This window comes from Protopterus annectens, chromosome 14.part0 (assembly GCF_019279795.1).
Source record: "Protopterus annectens isolate FY-2018-M chromosome 14.part0, PAN1.0, whole genome shotgun sequence".
NCBI classification, from domain to species: Eukaryota; Metazoa; Chordata; order Ceratodontiformes; family Protopteridae; genus Protopterus; species Protopterus annectens.
Window position 1 is genome coordinate 954,515,289 of NC_056748.1, and position 17,443 is coordinate 954,532,731.

General features: G+C 40.8%; 1 protein-coding gene across 1 annotated transcript in view; it reads left to right on the forward strand.

Annotated features, from left to right (window-relative positions):
• The window catches only part of LOC122789362 (trichoplein keratin filament-binding protein-like), an 823,181-nt gene that overhangs the window by 362,536 nt on the left and 443,202 nt on the right, over positions 1-17,443 (forward strand). The window contains exon 7 of the mRNA XM_044056751.1: positions 5,380-5,586. Within this exon, the coding sequence (XP_043912686.1) occupies positions 5,380-5,586 (207 nt within the window). The remainder of the gene's footprint in view (positions 1-5,379; positions 5,587-17,443) is intronic.

Here is a 17,443-nt window from a genome sequence, read left to right on the forward strand (position 1 = left end):
GGAATTTATGAATTCCAGAAAGCGTTGTGTAAAGGAGTTGGTACATGAGTAGTTTTCCCAGTTAATGGTGGAATAGTTGAAATCGCCCATTATTAGGGTGTTTGGTTGAACCCTAATATTTTCCAGTACATCAAGAAAAGAGGAGTGGGAATCTTGGGACATGGTGGGGGATCTGTAGCAAGCTACAATTTGGATTGCAGGTTTGCCCAGAGTTAGTTGTACTTGGATAACCTCAGATGCATTATGCTGCGCAACTAGCCTGGAGGTGTGGATATCCTTAATGAATATGGACACACTTCTGCCTTTGGTGTTCCGGTCCAGGTTACATGGCCGAAAAGTGTGGTATGAGTTATAGCCTAGTAGTGCAGGGTTGCTGTCTGGAGCCTTGAACCAGGTCTCCATCACTGCACAGATATCAATGTTCTCCATTTTAAGGAATACCTCGAGTGAGTGCATTTTGAGATTTAGACTTCTAGCATTCAGTAGCATTACCCTCAGTTTTTGCTTGCCTGTTCCTGTTACGGTGGTGAATTTGTCATTTGAACCTTGCCTAAAAAAGGCACTATAGGGGCGGCAAGAGCCTTAGCCAGTATCTGCAATCCCAGAGGTGACAGGTGCAGGCCATCTCTGGCAAAGCATCGTGGACTGTCAACCATGTCATTCCAAGCAGACAGATACTGGATCCCCCTAGAATGACACCAGAAGCTCAGCCACTTGTTGAAGTCAATCATTTTGTTCTTGTACTGTGGTATCAATCTAGACAGAAAAGTAGCTAAAACAGCAGTAAAGACAATTCAAATGCAATGCAAGCTAGCACACTTGAGTATGTAGCAATATTAGACCAAACACAGTTTAAAAAATGCAATTAAATTAAAAATGACTAAAAACAAGTGAAAAATGAGTGTTTTAGGTAGAATGTGGTAAAGAGATGGGACTGGGGTTATTGTCCCAAATCAAATCTACAAAGGGGTGGGCAACTGCAAAAACCACCAAGTTTAAACAACAAACCAGAGACAGGGAGGGTGGGTGAGACAAAACACTTTCAGCAGAGATCTGAAAAACTATACAGTGAATCAAAAATAACAGTGCACAACTCTGAATAAAATTAGTCCAGCAACAATTTACAGTTCACAATTCTGAAGAACCAAAAAATATACTTAGCTTTCTCATTCTAAATTCACTAACACCTCCATAACAAAGCAGGTAGTAATGGCCTAACACCAAAAGAAGCTACTGATGTATAGTCTTCTACCTCTTCAGCCAGCACTTACTACTATTTTTCCTCTTGTGTCCATCCATAACACTCTCATCTTTATAATAATAATAAATTCTCGGCCTCCATGTCCGTAATTTTCCTCGTGCACAATACTCCTCTTCATCGTATTCTATTCCAATGTCTATTTTAGCAGTACAATACTCTATCACTCCATATATTATTAGCAATATAGTCAATATTTTGAATAACTTATTAGTTTACTTCACACAGGCTATCCACTGTTTGCAGTACATATTGTATTCTTGATCACAATTTATCCTAGAAATATTTCTGTAAATGTATTTCAGTTTGTGTTTTTATCTGTTGTTGGGATTTTCTCCCCTTGTATATACTTAGCAGATACTGTTAAATGTTTTTGTGTGTGTGTTTGTGGAGCCTTTCTCCCCAACTCATTGTAAAATATTTAATCTGTTGTGGGTCTTTTCCCCTTGTATGTAATTACTCATCAACTACTGTTTAAATTTTTTGAGTCTGTGGTAGAGCTTTTCTCCCTGAGGCTTCACTGACAATGGGCCACTGGCTCAGTCAGACTTTCCTGCTTATCAAAGGACAACTAAATAAATAAATATAAAGTATACTAGACATTTGTTTAAGAGATGATTTGCATTTAAGCACAATAATTTTATTTTTGATTTTTCATGGCTTGGTACAGTATTTTAAATTGTCTCATTCACAGGCGTGGTTCTGTCTTAGGCCCCCTCATTTTTTTAATTTCTTTCCCATATCCCTTCATTGTGCGAATTCCATGACTGTTCCCTATTTTCAGTGGAACAACTGCTAAGTCCCTTTAATTGCAAGAGCTGAATTCAGAAATGTTATCACAAGGTATAAGACTGGTGTACACCTCGTGGTAACCATTTCTAGTTCAGAGATAGCCCTACTACAGTGCAACACCATAAAGAGGTGCAGCTCCACTGGGGGCTGTCTCTGCAGCCTACTGAAAATGCTAATAAGGTATTGGTATTGCAGGGGAGTGGCCTATGATAAATAGCTATGTGCTCTCTCCCCCAAGAAATGCATGGGGTGATGCAGAGAATTGCTCAGCTGCATAAATTACACTGGCTGCCCTTTGTTAATGAACATGGCCATAAGCTTGTGTTCACTGAATTGTTTTAGAAGAAGTGTGGGGGAGGTTAGTGGATGGATAGTGTTGTGAAGTGTGTGGCTGCATGTGTGAGAGTATGATACCTGTCAATCTCGTAGAGCAAGAAATCTGTACAAGCCATAAATGATGGGAAGACAAAGGCCCAAAAATAGGCACACTTTTTAAATATTTCTCTCATAAACTTAGAAAGTTAATAAAGTAATACGTTTTACATTAGCATGACATTTCTGAAGTGTATGAAGTCTAAAACACAAAGGTCTGTCTTTATTTTTCTGACTTTAAACCTTAATGATTTGCCAATGATTTGCGAGAAAACCACAATTTTATGAGAAACAGACTAAAAATATGAGGCAAAAATCTGGGCATTCTGTGAAAGTCTGTACAGCTGAAAGGTATGGAGTGTATGTAGACTTATAACTGGTGTGTCTGTACTGGAGGTTGCAGTAGGGGTCTTGTTAGGGTTAATGTGTGTGTGTGTGTGTGTGTGTGTGTGTGTGTGTGTGTGTGTGTGTGTGTGTGTGTGTGTGAGAGTACACCCATTAGTGCAATCTGACCGTGGAGTTTAAGTGTGTATGTGGTGTATGCATGAACGCGTGCAATGTGTGGTGGGGGGTTGTCATACCTCCACACTCCCCTACACAAAAAGCAAATTCTGAAAAAATGAGTTTGGGGGGGATATCAGATATCACAGGTATTCTTATAATTATGCCTTACAAGCATATACAACATACATTTGGAGCATGCAGGACATGAGGGAGAACTAGACACCAGGGATACTCCCCTTATATTGTGTCTTAAAGGTACCAACAAACATTTCAAATCCTGTACCTTCAGCACTCCTGCACAGGGACCTTTGCACCACTACTAGAAACTGCAGACGGTCATTACATACTGTCTTTAGTGTTTTTAAAAAAAAAGTTAAAACAAATGTTGGAGGAGTAGATTCAGACTCTGACTCCTTGATACAGCATGCAGGAGTCTTAACCCTCTGCACTAACTGAGGGATTATAAGGAAGGTTATCTTATACTTAAGAAGAAGCATGAAAATCGAATGTCCGTATTAGTCACCGATTACAGTGGCAGTGAGTTACAGGGGCACATATAAGATGGAACGACAGGAGCCATCTGTAAAACCAGGAACAATAGAGGGATGGAGTGTGTCTGTCTTGGGGACGTCTTCAGGACAAAAGCTAGAAGGAATGCTAGAAGATACCAGGGAGAACTTTAAAACTATTACTTGAACTCATGTAAAAAAAAATAAATAAAAAATTGAGCAGCAGGTCTTGCATCACAATTCACATAATGAGCAAAACTCTAATTTCTGGCATTACTGACTGACAGTAATCATCAGTGATGTACAAGAAGCAAATTAAAAGAGTACATCAGGGATGCTCTGTCAACTCAGTGACAGGTAAGAAGAATGCTGGTGTGTGTAAGCATGTTTGAATGCATGCATGTGTCTGGGAGAGTGAATGACAGAGGGAGCTTGTGCCAGCATAATGCATGAGTCTTCTGTGTTGACTAATGCGGGAAAGGAATGATTTGCACTTGCTGTAATTAATGGCAATTCAGAGACATGCTAGTTAGCTAATGAGGTCTTACCTCATTGTGGTTAACATACCCCTGAATCACAATTTCCTGCATCACAGAAACAGTTTCATTTGGTCATAGCTCTTAACACCAGTGGTTTGGTTCTTTCTGAATCCTCAAGTAAGCATCTTAAAAATCTTTGCTTCTATGATGGCTATCATTCATTGATTCACTGTATATTTTGTTACCAGAAAGCTTCTTCTTTGAAATGCCAACATTTTATAAACAAGGTGTGAGTAGAAATTCTTAATAGGATATGCCCATAATGACATTAGTATAGCTGAATGTTGAACATGTTATCAACATTTTTTGTTTTATTTCCTGTTTTATTTGTCTCTGTATCTCCACAGATAGTCACTCCTACTAAACAATACTTGTATATTCAATGATCCAAATAAAATTTAATCAGGATCTGCACCACATTGGCATGCTAAATATGTGATTTGAACGATGTATATTTCAAATGACTACATTGCAATCTCCTGATTAATAAAAAAAAGAGAAAAAGAATGTTGCATTTTTCTCCTCCTCTCACCAGACGTTCCCAGTCCTTCCAACTTGTAATATGTCTGACAATAATAATCAGTAATAATCATACTATTTCATACATTTCAAATATTTAAGTTTAATAATTGATCCATCCCTCACATTTACAAGCCATCCAAACAATATCATTAATAAGGTCCTCCCTCAAGTTAAACTCTGCTATAGAATCTCTCATATACTTTCTTTCATCACTGGCAAAGCTCTGGTTAAGAATGTCCTTTTTGCTAAATTAGAATATAGTCTTGATTTATTTCCACTCTGTCCATTACACTCAAAGATTGCAAGTCACAGAAAACAAAACTGCAAAATTCACCTTACTTCCAGACTCCCATGCACACTACTGCAACCTAATAAAAGACCTAAACTCGCTTCCTACAACTGTAAGAGACACTATTCTACTTAACACTTTACAGTATAAAATTCTAAAAGGATGTTACTACCCCCTCCCTGAAAAGAAAACTCCCAATTAGGGAACCTTCATACTCAGTAAAGGATACCCAGCCTGGCTTACTCTTACTCAACCTTGTCCCATTTAAAACTGTCACTGGTGAAAGAGCCTTCTCCAGAAACCGGCCAGATCTCTGGAATTGACTCTGTCCAGGTTCAAGAAGACACTTTCTGCATCCTTCAAGGATATTGGATAATAAAAAAAACCCACACAGTCACTATTCTCTAAACATGTATATTGTTTCAGCACACTGACTACTTCTGTTGTTTTCAGTCTAATGAATTTAGACCTTTTTGATTTATAGGAGATATGAAAGTTACCTGAGGACATTTTGATAAATAATACATCCAATGTAATTATGTATTTATTTGTTTGTTTATTTATTACATTGTGTCTTTTTGTTTCTTCATTTAGAAGTGACCTGGAAAAAGTTTACCAAAAAACTATGTTGCAAATTCAGAGGAATCAGGAAGATCTGCAAAGATTGCAGTGGGATTATGAACAGCGGCTTAAACAAAGAGAGCAAGAAGATCATCGCCTGAAAAAGGAACTTGCAGAGCTAGCGATTGCCATCAGTAAAGAAGCTAAAAAAGGTCAAAGCTTAAAGAATGCTCTTAAAAGGTATCACTTCACAATTATTTTAAAAATGCCTACCAGGGGCACTTACGCATATTGTCTGTGAAATGCGTTTACCAACGTCTGAGTAGAATGCTGTTAAGCGCTACACATGCCCCTATGTTTGAGCCAGTAGTTCCTTGAAACGATTATTTAGCACCGTGCAGTCGGTTTAACATACACTCAGTCTCTGAAGGAATGCTGGGCAGGACTTATCAGCCTCTTTTTAATGATGCATGTGTTAAATCTCTCTCTCTTTTTTTTTTTTTTTGAGTGTTAGCTGACTGGAACAATCAGATGAGCTGTCATTTCTACCACCTCTCCATATATTTATAGTGCACCTTGTCTGGCTTCAGACCTCTCAGCTTTACAGATTTTCACAGAATGTCCATATTTTTGCCTCACGTTTTTAGTCTGTTCCTTATAAAACTTGTTTTTCTGGCAAATCATTGAAGACTGAAGTCACTAAATAATGACAGACATTTGAGTTTCAGACTTCATATTCTTTAAAAAATGCACGCTAACACAATACCTTTCATTCTTGCAGCTTTCCACATTTGTATGAACAATATTTAATTTTTTCTCCCTATTTTTGGGCCTTTGTCCTTCCAAAATGTTTATCTTTGTCCAGATTTCTTGTGTTACAAAGATGAGAGGCCTGGCCTTCACTGACACAAATAACCTACCTGTAGACTTTGTGAAAACTTTAAATTAAGCGTTTCTGTAGTAAGCTCCCCTGCTTATAATCCAAAACTTCCTTCCTGGTGAATGAGAACTGAACAGGAGTGTCTTCTAAGTATGTCTAAATTTAATGGCCTTTGGTGCCTTCCATAATTTTTTAATTAGTCTAATAATGTGTCTTAATTTCTACCTTTTTTGTTTTAGAGCAACAGCCCAAAAAAGCATTGCTTACCCCATCTGCCTGAGTTATATAATGGTGGGATATCATTCAAATGCTAGTATCACTGTTTCTATCAGAAGTACAGCAGGGATACCATTACTCTCTTGGCACAATTCCACTGCACAGCATCAGAGATACTAGCTGTGCTGCTGACAGGGTTTCTGAACTACTTTCATACACTGTGTGGTATCATTTGGTTTGAACTTACTAAGGTGTCCATTCTCAGATATAAAATGAGAGGACCCTCTCAGTTTATCTCCTTGAAGTGTGGCTTTTTGCTCACACTTCTAATAATATTGGACTTGAATTCAATTTCCTTTGATAAATAAACACATATATTTAATATTTTCTCTGTGTTTTAATATAAAAAGGAGTGACATTATTTTCTTACAGCAAAAGTTTTATTTAATTTAATAAGAAGTTTTCAATTACTGGAGGCATATTGACTGCTGACTGCAAGAGTCTGTATGGTATAGATTCACGAAAGGTAGATTATTCCAGAGAATTCTGAAATAATGAAGATGGGTCATAGGAAGATACTGAGCTAATGTCCCCAGGGCCCTTATAAGCCTAGATAAGTTCTACTCTTATTTTTACAATCAGTAGCTATTGCCCCTCTCCAAGAGCGAGGGTGAATTTACGGTTATCCATCCAATCATCCAAATTGCATTTGAAGAGGGCCAATGAGGTGCTCTGTCTGACATGAAGTTGGAGTCTGTTCCAAATGTGTGGTAACCTCTGGGAGACAAATCTGTCCCTCAAGCAGGTTCTATTAATGTCACATACCAGATTAAGGTCTTTAGAGCAAGTAACCCATATACTATTTGACTTGCAGATAATGCAACATTTCCAATAAAGCAGGGTCAGAGATAGCTTTATATGCAAGGCAGAGATCACCTCTGAGCAGTCTATATGAAACAAAATAAAGTGACAGTGATTTCAGATGATCCACATAGGACAGATGCTGTAGACCTTGAATTTTCCTTTGTGGTCTCTCCAATTGCTGCAGGGGCTTGGAAAGGTACATACCAAAAGGGATGCTGTACTCAATTATTGGCCTGATGAGGGAAGAGTACAAGGAGGTTATAGCTTCTTTATTTCTGGAGGCAATGCCTTTTCTTATGAGATGAGCAACATAGAATGCTCTTCTTACCACTGTGGAGACATGGTGATCAAAGCTAAGGTTGTTGTCAACCTGTGTGTCCAGGTCTCTCACCACTAAGTGCTCTCTTAGGGTGTTGCTATTGATATGGTAGTTATCAAGAACATTGCTCTTACTGAAAGGCATGATAATTCTTTTTTTTGCACTGACTTTAAAGCAATGACTTTGGCATGAATCATTTGTTTCTGTAACACCCTCTTGTAGGATGTTGACATCATTTGGAGATTCTATGACTGCTCCCAGTTTGCAGTCATCAGCAAACGTTGTCAGCCACAGACCTTTAGTTTTTCCTTGTACTTCAGAGAAATAGATTCCAAAGAGTAGAGGTCCCAGGACTGATCCCTGTGGAACACCACTGGTTACAGGTGTGCTGTTCGAGATGGATTCCCCTATTTTGACTATATGGGTTCCATCAGTGAGCAAGTTAGTGACCCATCCAAAGATACAAGGGTTGATACCTAGCTGGGTGAGTTTGCCAATGATGCCTGAGTGTGGGATAGTTTCAAAAGCCTTAGCTAAGTCTAGGTAGGCTGTACACACAGATTTTAGCTTGTCCAGTGCCTTGGTGACTGTCTTGAAGAAGTCCATCAGGTTTAACAGATATGCTCTCCCTTAGACAAGTCCAAACTGAGTAGGGTAATTTTTTGGAGATTCCCTATATCTTTGTTGATAAGGTCCATGATGATTTGCTCCATGGCCTTGCAGATAAGGTTTGTCAGGTTAATAGGTCTATAGTTCCCTGGGTCAGTGGAGGCACCACTTTTCTGCAAGGGGATAACAGTGGCTGTTTTCCATTCAGCTGAGAAAAAGCCGGTGCTTCGAGTATGATTGAAAAGAGTAACCAATGGTGTTGCTAATTCTTGTTCGAGCCCATGTAGGGAGCATCCTGGGATGTTATAAGGTCTCACAGATGCTATGTTTTTGCCCTTAGAGTGGGCGTTTATGACCTGCTCTTTAGAGATGCAAGGTAGGGAACAGATGGTAGGGATGTCATGGGGTACATGTGGAGGGGACAGGGGAGCGGACCTCTCAGCCATACTGAATTTCTTGGTTTTTACCGGTTTTGAGGTCCAAATAATGGGGTGCCACAATTCCCAAGTGGCACACTTTAATTTTCAAATTTCCTGGCTTTTTTTTTTTATTTTGTTTTCCACTTTTTGAGCTGATGTCATCACATGCGCAATGATGTCAGCTCTGTGAACAGCCTGTCGGAATTGAGCTCTAGGGCTCAACATAACATAAAGTATTTCCAGCATGTGCTCTCAAGAATGGAACAAACTTAGAAGGGAAGTAGGATGCAGGAATGGTTACACTGCCGAGGATCTACACATTATTGTATTATGCTGCTATGTGTGTGTGTACACTGCCAAGAGGTATTATTTATTCTGTTGCCATTGAGCTATTTATTCTGCTGCTGACTGCTGTTGAGCTGTGTGCATGTGTGTTGAGCTATTTATTCTGCTGCCCTTGAGCTGTGTGTTGAGCTATTTATTCTGCTGCCTTTGACCTGTGTGTTCAGCTATTTATTCTGCTGCCATTGAGCTTTGTGTTGGGCTATTTATTTTCTGCTGCCATTGCTGTGTGTATTCTGCTGCCATGCCATTGCTGACTTGCTGTGTGTATTCTGTTTTTCTGCTGCTGACCATTGAGCTGAGCCTGTGTATTTAATTCTGCTGCCATTGAGCTCACAGTCACAGCTGCTGTTGAGCTGTGTATTCTGCGGCTATTGAGCTATGTATTTCTGCTGCTGTTGAGCTGTGTGTTCAGCTATTTATTTTCTGCTACTGACTGCTGACCTGTTTATTCTGCTGCCATTGCAGTGTGTATTCTGCTATTGTTGCTGTGTGTATTCTGGTTTTCTGCTGCTGTTGAGCTGTGTATTTAATTCTGCTGCCATTGAGCTCACAGTCACAGCTTGTGAATATTTCCAGAGGTAATTAAGGAAAAGCAAAGAAGGGAGTAAAATATATTGGCAGATCCTCATGTTACAGTGGCATAGTTTCAATGTTCACACATCCAAAACACACCACCATAGGTTCATAGGTTCATATGTAGGTACTAGGCTACTGGCCCTAAGGTCTATATAAGCCTAGCCAAAAAGGTACCCTGGCTTTTGCCACCCAAGAAAATTATATTCCTGTGCCCCTGTCAAGCAGAGCCACAGAAGTGATCCCGGGGTGAATTTCCTATTTCCCATCCAATCACCAAGATTTTTCTTGAAGAGTGCTAATGAGGAGCTCTGTTTGACATAGATAGGTAGTCTGTTTCAGAGTATGGGAAGTCTCTGAGACAGGAATCTATCCCTCCAACATGTTCTGTTTATTGTGGTGACAAGGTTTAGGTCCCTAGAGCGTGTAGCTCAGAGGCATTGGGATTTCTTTAAGTGGAGCATGTCCAAAATCTCTGGGTTTGACATAGCTTTGTATGTTAGGCATAGATCACCTCTGAGTAGGCGATATGCGACAGAGTAAAGCTGGAGTTTTTTGAGACAGTCTGCATAGGGCATCCATTTGAGGCCAGTAATCCCCTTTGTGAGGTATTTCTGGGGCCTTTCCAGTTGTTGTAGATGTCTTGTGAGGTACATACCAAAAGGGTCGTTGTACTCTATAATGGGTCTAATGAGTGATTAGTAGAGGGGAACAATGACCTCTTTTTTCCTGGATGAGAAAACATTTGTGATGAGGTGTGCCATGTAGAAGGATTTCCTGACCACTGTGATGATGTGATTGTCAAAGTCAACTGTTCACCTATGTCCCAAGGTCTCTTATCATTCTTTCAGTGTTCAGTAGACTACCACCTATGTGGTAGTTCATGGGTACAGAGTTTTTATCAAAGGGGATGACAATGCACTTTTTGGCATTGAGCTTGAGGCCATGGCTCTTTCACCAGGGATCTGTCTCAGCAAGGCCCTTCTGTAGGATGTCTACATCATTAGGAGTTTTGATTATGGCTCCTAGTTTGCAGTCATCTGCGAACTTAGTTAGCCAAAGACCTTCTGTGTTAGCCTGTACTTCAGAGAAGTAGATACCAAACAGGAGAGGACCCAGGACTGAACCCTGTGGTACTCCATTTGTCACTGGTCTGAGGTCGGATTTGGAGACTGCTACTTTCACAGTGTGGGTTCTGTCAGTAAGCCAGTTGGCAACCCATCTTGTGACATAAGGGATTTATACCTAGTTTAGTGAGTTTATCTATAATTCCAGAGTGGGGGGATGGCGTCAAAAGTCTTGGCGAGATTTAGATAGGCTGTGTGAACCACCTTACCCTAATCTGTGGCTTTGCTGACTGCTTCAGAGAAGTCTATCAGGTTTAGGAGACATGATCTGCCTTTTATAAACGCAAACTATGTGGGGTCCAGAGTTTGGAGATTACCAATGTCTTTGTTTATGAGTTCCATGATGATACATTCCATGGCCTTGCAGACCAGGCTCATCAGGCTAATGGGGTGGTAGTTCCTGGGGTCTGTCATGGCTCCCCCTTTGTGGTATGGGATAACCATCACAGTGTGCCATTCAATGGGCACAAAGCCTGAGGTGAGGCTATGATTGAACATGGTACTTAGGTGGGGTGCAAGTTCATTCTATAGTTCATGTAGACTGCAGCCTGGGATGTTGTCAGGTCCCATGGATGTTGTTTTCTTGGCTTTGGAGAGTGAGGTTTTTACCTGTGCAGCCGTGATTACAGGAACTTTGCATTCTTCCATTAGAGATGGGCCTTTTAGGGGGTGAGAGGGAGGTAAGGTTAGCACTGAACCTATCTGCCAGAATGTTGGCAATATCAGTTGGTTCTGTATATTTAGTGCTATTGTGCTGTAACTCAGAGCAGATCTGAGTGTTGCCATTGAGATTCTTGACATAGCTATAGGATGCTTTCTGGTTGTCTTTAGAATCAGTGGCGATTTTGTTTTTGTAACTAGCTTTAGAGGATTTTATGAGGGATCTCAGCTTCTTACTGAGGCTGACCAGGGAGTTCTTCCAATCATGGGATTTTACTCTTTTTGCAGCAGTTTCTTTCTTGTTATAGAGTTTGTTTATGGCAGAAGACCACCAGATTGGCTTCCTTTTTTTGGAGGATAGCATCTTGGTTCTTTAAGGGTAGCACGATCCATGCACTCGTGTAAGTGCTTCTAAAGTGCATTTGTGTAGGATTCAGCATTTGTACCTCTATTGTCCATCTGCATGGGTGTCGTGAAGTTTCCACTTCTGTCTTAAGAAGTGTGAAGTTGGCTTTGGAGAAATTTTTTATGGTTGTTTCCCTACTGGGGGGTGTGGGCGGGATGTGGATGTCTAGGGTGATTAACTTGTGGTCAGACCTGAACAATGAGGAATTGACATCTGGTGTGGAACACCGGTCATCCATGTTGGTAATGACCAGGTCTAGGATATTGCTTCCCCTGGTGGGGGTGTGGATAAGTTGATCCAAGGTGTTGGAATTTATGAATTCCAGGAAACAATGAGCAAAAGAGTTGGTGCATGAGTAGTTTTCCCAGTTAATGGTGGGGTAGTTGAAATCACCCATTATTAGGTTGTTGGGTTGTATCCTAATATTTTCCAGTGTATCAAGAAAAGAGCAGTGGGGATCCTGGGGCATGGTGGGGGGTCTGTACAAGCTACAATTTGGATTGTGGTCTTGCCCAAAGTTAATTGCACTTGGATAATCTCAGATGCATTATGCTGAGCAACTAGCTTGGAGGTGTGGACATCCTTAATGAATATGAACACGCCTCCGCCTTTAGTGTTTCGGTCTGGATTAGGTGGTCGAAAGGTGTGGTATGAATTATAGCCTGGTAATGCAGGGGTGATCTCTGGAGCTTTGAACCAGGTCTCTGTCACTACACAGATGTCAATGTTCTCCGTTTTAAGGAGTGCCTCGATTGAGTGCATTTTGAGGTTTAGCCTTCTAGCATTGAGTAGCATTACCCTCAGATTTCGCTTGCTTGTACCTGTTACGGTGGTGAATTTGTTATTTGAACCTTGCCTAAAAATGGCACTATAGGGGTGGCAAGAGCCTTTGCCAGTATCCAGAATCCCAAGGGCGACAGGTGCAGGGCCATCTCTGGCAAAGCATCGTGGTCTGTCGATCATGTCATCCCTGGCAGATAGATACTGGATTCCCTTAAAATGACACCAGCAGCTTAGCCAATTGTTGAAGTCAATCATTTTGTCCTTGTACTGTGGTATCATTCTGGGTGATGGCAGGATGCTACTCAGGGGTAGTGTCATACCTGCCTGGGCTACAAAATCGGAGAGCTCCTCCATGTCTCTTTTCATGTAGTCCAGGAAGGTATGTCTCAGGTCGTTCACACCAACATGGACAATGACAGAGTCATATTTGTACTTGTTGTGGAGTGAGCTGAGTGTGTGCATTATGTGGCAGATCCTGACACCTGACAGGCAGTTGACAGTAACTTTCTCCTTGTTTAGCCTGGTGAGTGGAACATCAGTGTGCCTGATTATAGAGTCACCTAAGACTAGAGTGTTAGGTACATTATGCCTTATAGGCTCCAGTTGAGTGGCACACTAAGTTTGTGGGTTATGTGTCATTTGGTTTGTGTTGGGGGGTGGAGGTTGCTTGCATTTCTGCATTGGAGGTCTCGATTGTTTGGGCAGATTTTTATTGAGAGCATCCACGAATATTAGTGTGTGTTTTGGTGGTGTAGGTTTTGAGGGACTATGTGATGAGTGTGGTGTGGTGCAAGTGTTTACCTTCTGATTGTCTGATTTACCTCCTGACTGTCTAGTCCAGTCTTCAGTGAAGAGAGCTTTGCTTCCAGTTTGGCTATATACGTGCATCTCTCATGGGTTGTAATGTTGGGTGGTAGGAGGAGAGGGTTATCTGTATACATGAGGCAATTGCTGCATTGCCCCAATATGCCCAGATTCATCAGGTAGACAGGAGAAAACACCGAGAGCTAACCTTTAGACATGCCTGGATAGGTGCTTAATTATTAAGTACTAAAAACTGTTTTCCTCTAGACAAGTGAGAAAAGTTGAGTGCTGTAGTAATTTGTAGCTTATTTAGTGCTTACAATGAGTTCTGAACAAGTGCTGAGCTCATAGAAACAGAGTTGAGTGCCAAAACTAAAAAGCTGGCTATTTGTAAGGGAAAATTTGAAGATCAGACTTTATGGCGCCAGGAATACTTTAACCCTAGTTAAGCAGGGGAGGGGTCTCAGGAGCTTACAAACAGTCTTGGATACAGTAAATCTGTATCTGGACTACACTTGTTACAGGAAAGGGGGGAAACAAACTTAGAATTTTTTTTCCAGTAAAGTGGAAATGGAGAAATCCAGAACAGAAGTTAATTCAATCTTAAGAATTTGAGTGGGTTGGCCTTCACAAATGCTCTCTCTCTATTAGATTGAATGAACTAATGACACTAGACTGGGAGGAGTGTCCCAGATCAAATATACAGTATGGGCAGGCAACTGCAAAGCCACCAAGTATAAGAACACCACACAATATGGAGGGGGGGGGGGCTAAAACTATTACAGCTACTAGCTGTAGCCACTAAATGGAAGTTTTAAACAGATCAAGGAGCAACCAGACTCTAGAAAATGCTTTTAACTGCAAACAGACTAGACTACAACACAGAAACCTCAAAAAATCAGAAAAGCACAGATAGAACACTCACAAACAGAAAATACAACTCTCAGTATGAAAATGCAGTTTACAGTTAAGTAATTCAGTAAACATGCAATTAGAGTAATGAAACAGTATCTAGCAATGAAAAATACAGTTAAAACAGTATAAAACAGTACATAAATTCAGTTAAACAGTAAAAAAGCTTTATAACAGTGCAAAATGTAGTAGATTAACTGTATAGCACAATTATAAACCTTACGGAAGTGCAATTCAATTAAATAAATGTAAGAAATAACTTATCCTGCTCTTGGAATCTTAAGGAATTTCTTCTTAGTTTCAGTAATGAATTACCATCCATAGCCTGATAAAAACATTTACCGAGAAATATTTATTACTCACAGTTTTGTAAACTGGTGATTAAAACATAATAGATTTATAAAGGAGTAAGAAATTAGTTTGCTAGAATATACATTTCCTGATGCAAGAGCTGTTCCTATCTTCTGCTTTGGTCAAGATACACACTCTACTGTGGCCTTAGTCACTGTATTATTATTACTCACAGTTTTGTAAACCGGTGATTAAAACATAATAGATTTATAAAGGAGTAAGAAATTAGTTTGCTAGAATATACATTTCCTGATGCAAGAGCTGTTCCTATCTTCTGCTTTGGTCAAGATACACACTCTACTGTGGCCTTAGTCACTGTTATTTATCATTCTGACTTTTGGTATATGCAGCTGTAACATAAGTATCTAATGTATGCTGGAGTTATGACATTATTTATTTTAACATTGCACTTGGTCTATACATAAATTTTAATAGAGTACTGAACATGGCAGCTGTACATGAAGAGAATGCAAGTTTACAAAACTCTTCTTCTTCTTCTTTCGGCTGCTCCTGTTAGGGGTCGCCACAGCAGATCAACTGTTTCCATTTCCTCCTGTCCTCTGCATCTTGCTCTGTCACACCAACCACCTGCATATCCTCTCTCACCACATCAATAAACCTTATCATAGGCCTTCCTCTTTTCCTGTTACCTGGCAGCTTCATTCTTAGCATCTTTTTCCCAATATACTCTGCATCACTCCTCAGCACATGTCCAAACCAACATAATCTTGCCTCTCTGACTTTGTCTCCAAACCTTCTAACCTGGGCTGACCCTCTAATATACTTATTCCTAATCCTGTCCATCCTTGTCAGACCCAGTGCAAATCTTAATCTTCAACTCTGCCATGTCAAGCTCTGACTCCTGCCTTTTTGTTAATGCCACTGTCTCCAACCCATATAACATAGCTGGTCTCACTACCCTCTTGTAGACCTTCCCTTTCACTCTTACTGGTACTCGTCTGTTACAAATTACTCCTGACACTCTTCTTCACCCACTCCATCCTGCCTGTACTCTCTTCTTCACCTCTCTTCCACACTCACCGTTACTCTCAACTGTTGATCCCAAGTACTTAAACTCATTCACCTTCGCCACCTCTACTCCCTGCATCCTCACCATTCCTCTATCCTTCCTCTCATTCACACACATATATTCTGTCTTAGTCCTGCTGACCTTCATTCCTCTTCTCTCTAGAGCATATCTCCACCTCTCCAGGGTCTCCTCCATCTGTTCCCTACTCTCACTACAGATCACAATGTCATCTGCAAACATCATAGTCCACGGGGACACCTGTCTGATCTCGTCTGTCAACCTGTCCTTCACCATTGCAAATAAGAAAGGACTCAGAGCTGATCCTTGATGTAATCCCACCTTCACCTTAAATGCATCCGTCCCTCCCACCACAGACCTCACCGCTGTCACACTACCCTTGTACATATCTTGTACCACTCTTACATACTTTTCTGACACACCCGACTTCCGTATACAATACCACAACTCCTCTCTAGTCACCCTGTCGTATGCTTTCTCTAAATCCACAAAGACACGATGCAACTCCTTCTGACCTTCTCTGTACTTCTCCATCAACACTCTCAGAGCAAACATTGCATCTGTAGTGCTCTTTCCTGGCATGAAACCATACTGGTGATCACTAATCATCACCTCCCTTCTTAACCTAGCTTCCACTACTCTTTCCCATAACTTCATGCTGTGACTGATCAGTTTAATCCCTCTGTAGTTACTACAGCTCTGCACATCACCCTTATTCTTAAAAATCGGTACCAAAACACTTTTCCTCCATTCCTCAGGCATCCTCTAACTTTCCAAGATTTCATTAAACAATCTAGTTAAAAACTCCACTGCCATTTCACCTAAACATCTCCATGCTTCCACAGGTATGTCATCTGTACCAACAGCCTTTCCATTCTTCATCCTCTTCATAGCTATCCTTACTTCCTCCTTGCTAATTCACTGCACTTCATGATTCACTATCTGCACATCATCCAACCTTCTCTCTCTCTCATTCTCTTCATTCATCAACCCCTCAAAGTACTCTTTCCATCTGCTCAACACACTCTCCTTGCTTGTGAGTACATTTCCCTCATTATCCTTTATCACCCTTACCTGCTGCACATCTTTACTAGCTCGGTCCCTCTGTCTAGCCAATCGGTACAGGTCCTTTTCTCCCTCCTTAGTGTCCAACCTTTTATACAGCTCTTCATATGCCTTATCCTCAGCCTTCACCACCTCTCTCTTTGCCATGCACCTCATCTCCTTATACTCTTGTCTACTTTCTTCATCTCTTTGGCAATCCCACTTCTTCTTCGCCAACCTCTTTCTCTGTATACTCTCCTGTACTTCTTCATTCCACCACCAGGTCTCCTTGTCCTCTTTCCTCTTTCCATATGTCATACCAAGCACCCTTCTAGCCATCTCTCTTACTAGCTCTGCTGTAGTTACCCAGCTATTCGGTAACTCTTCACTGCCACCCAGTGCCTGTCTTAACTCTTCCCTGAACATCACCTCACAATTACCCTTTTTCAATTTCCACCATTTGATCCTTGGTGCTGCCCTCACACTCATCCTCCTCTTCTTGATCACTAATGTCATCCTACAAACCACCATCCTATGCTGCCTAACTACACTTTCCCCTGCCACCACTTTACAGTCTCCAATCTCCTTCAGATTGGCCCTTCTACATTAGATATAATCCACCTGTGTGCATCTTCCTTCACTCTTGTATGTCACCCTATGCTCCTCCCTCTTGTTAAAATACGTATTCATCACAGCCATGTCCATCCTTTTCGCAAAATCCACTACCATCTGACCTT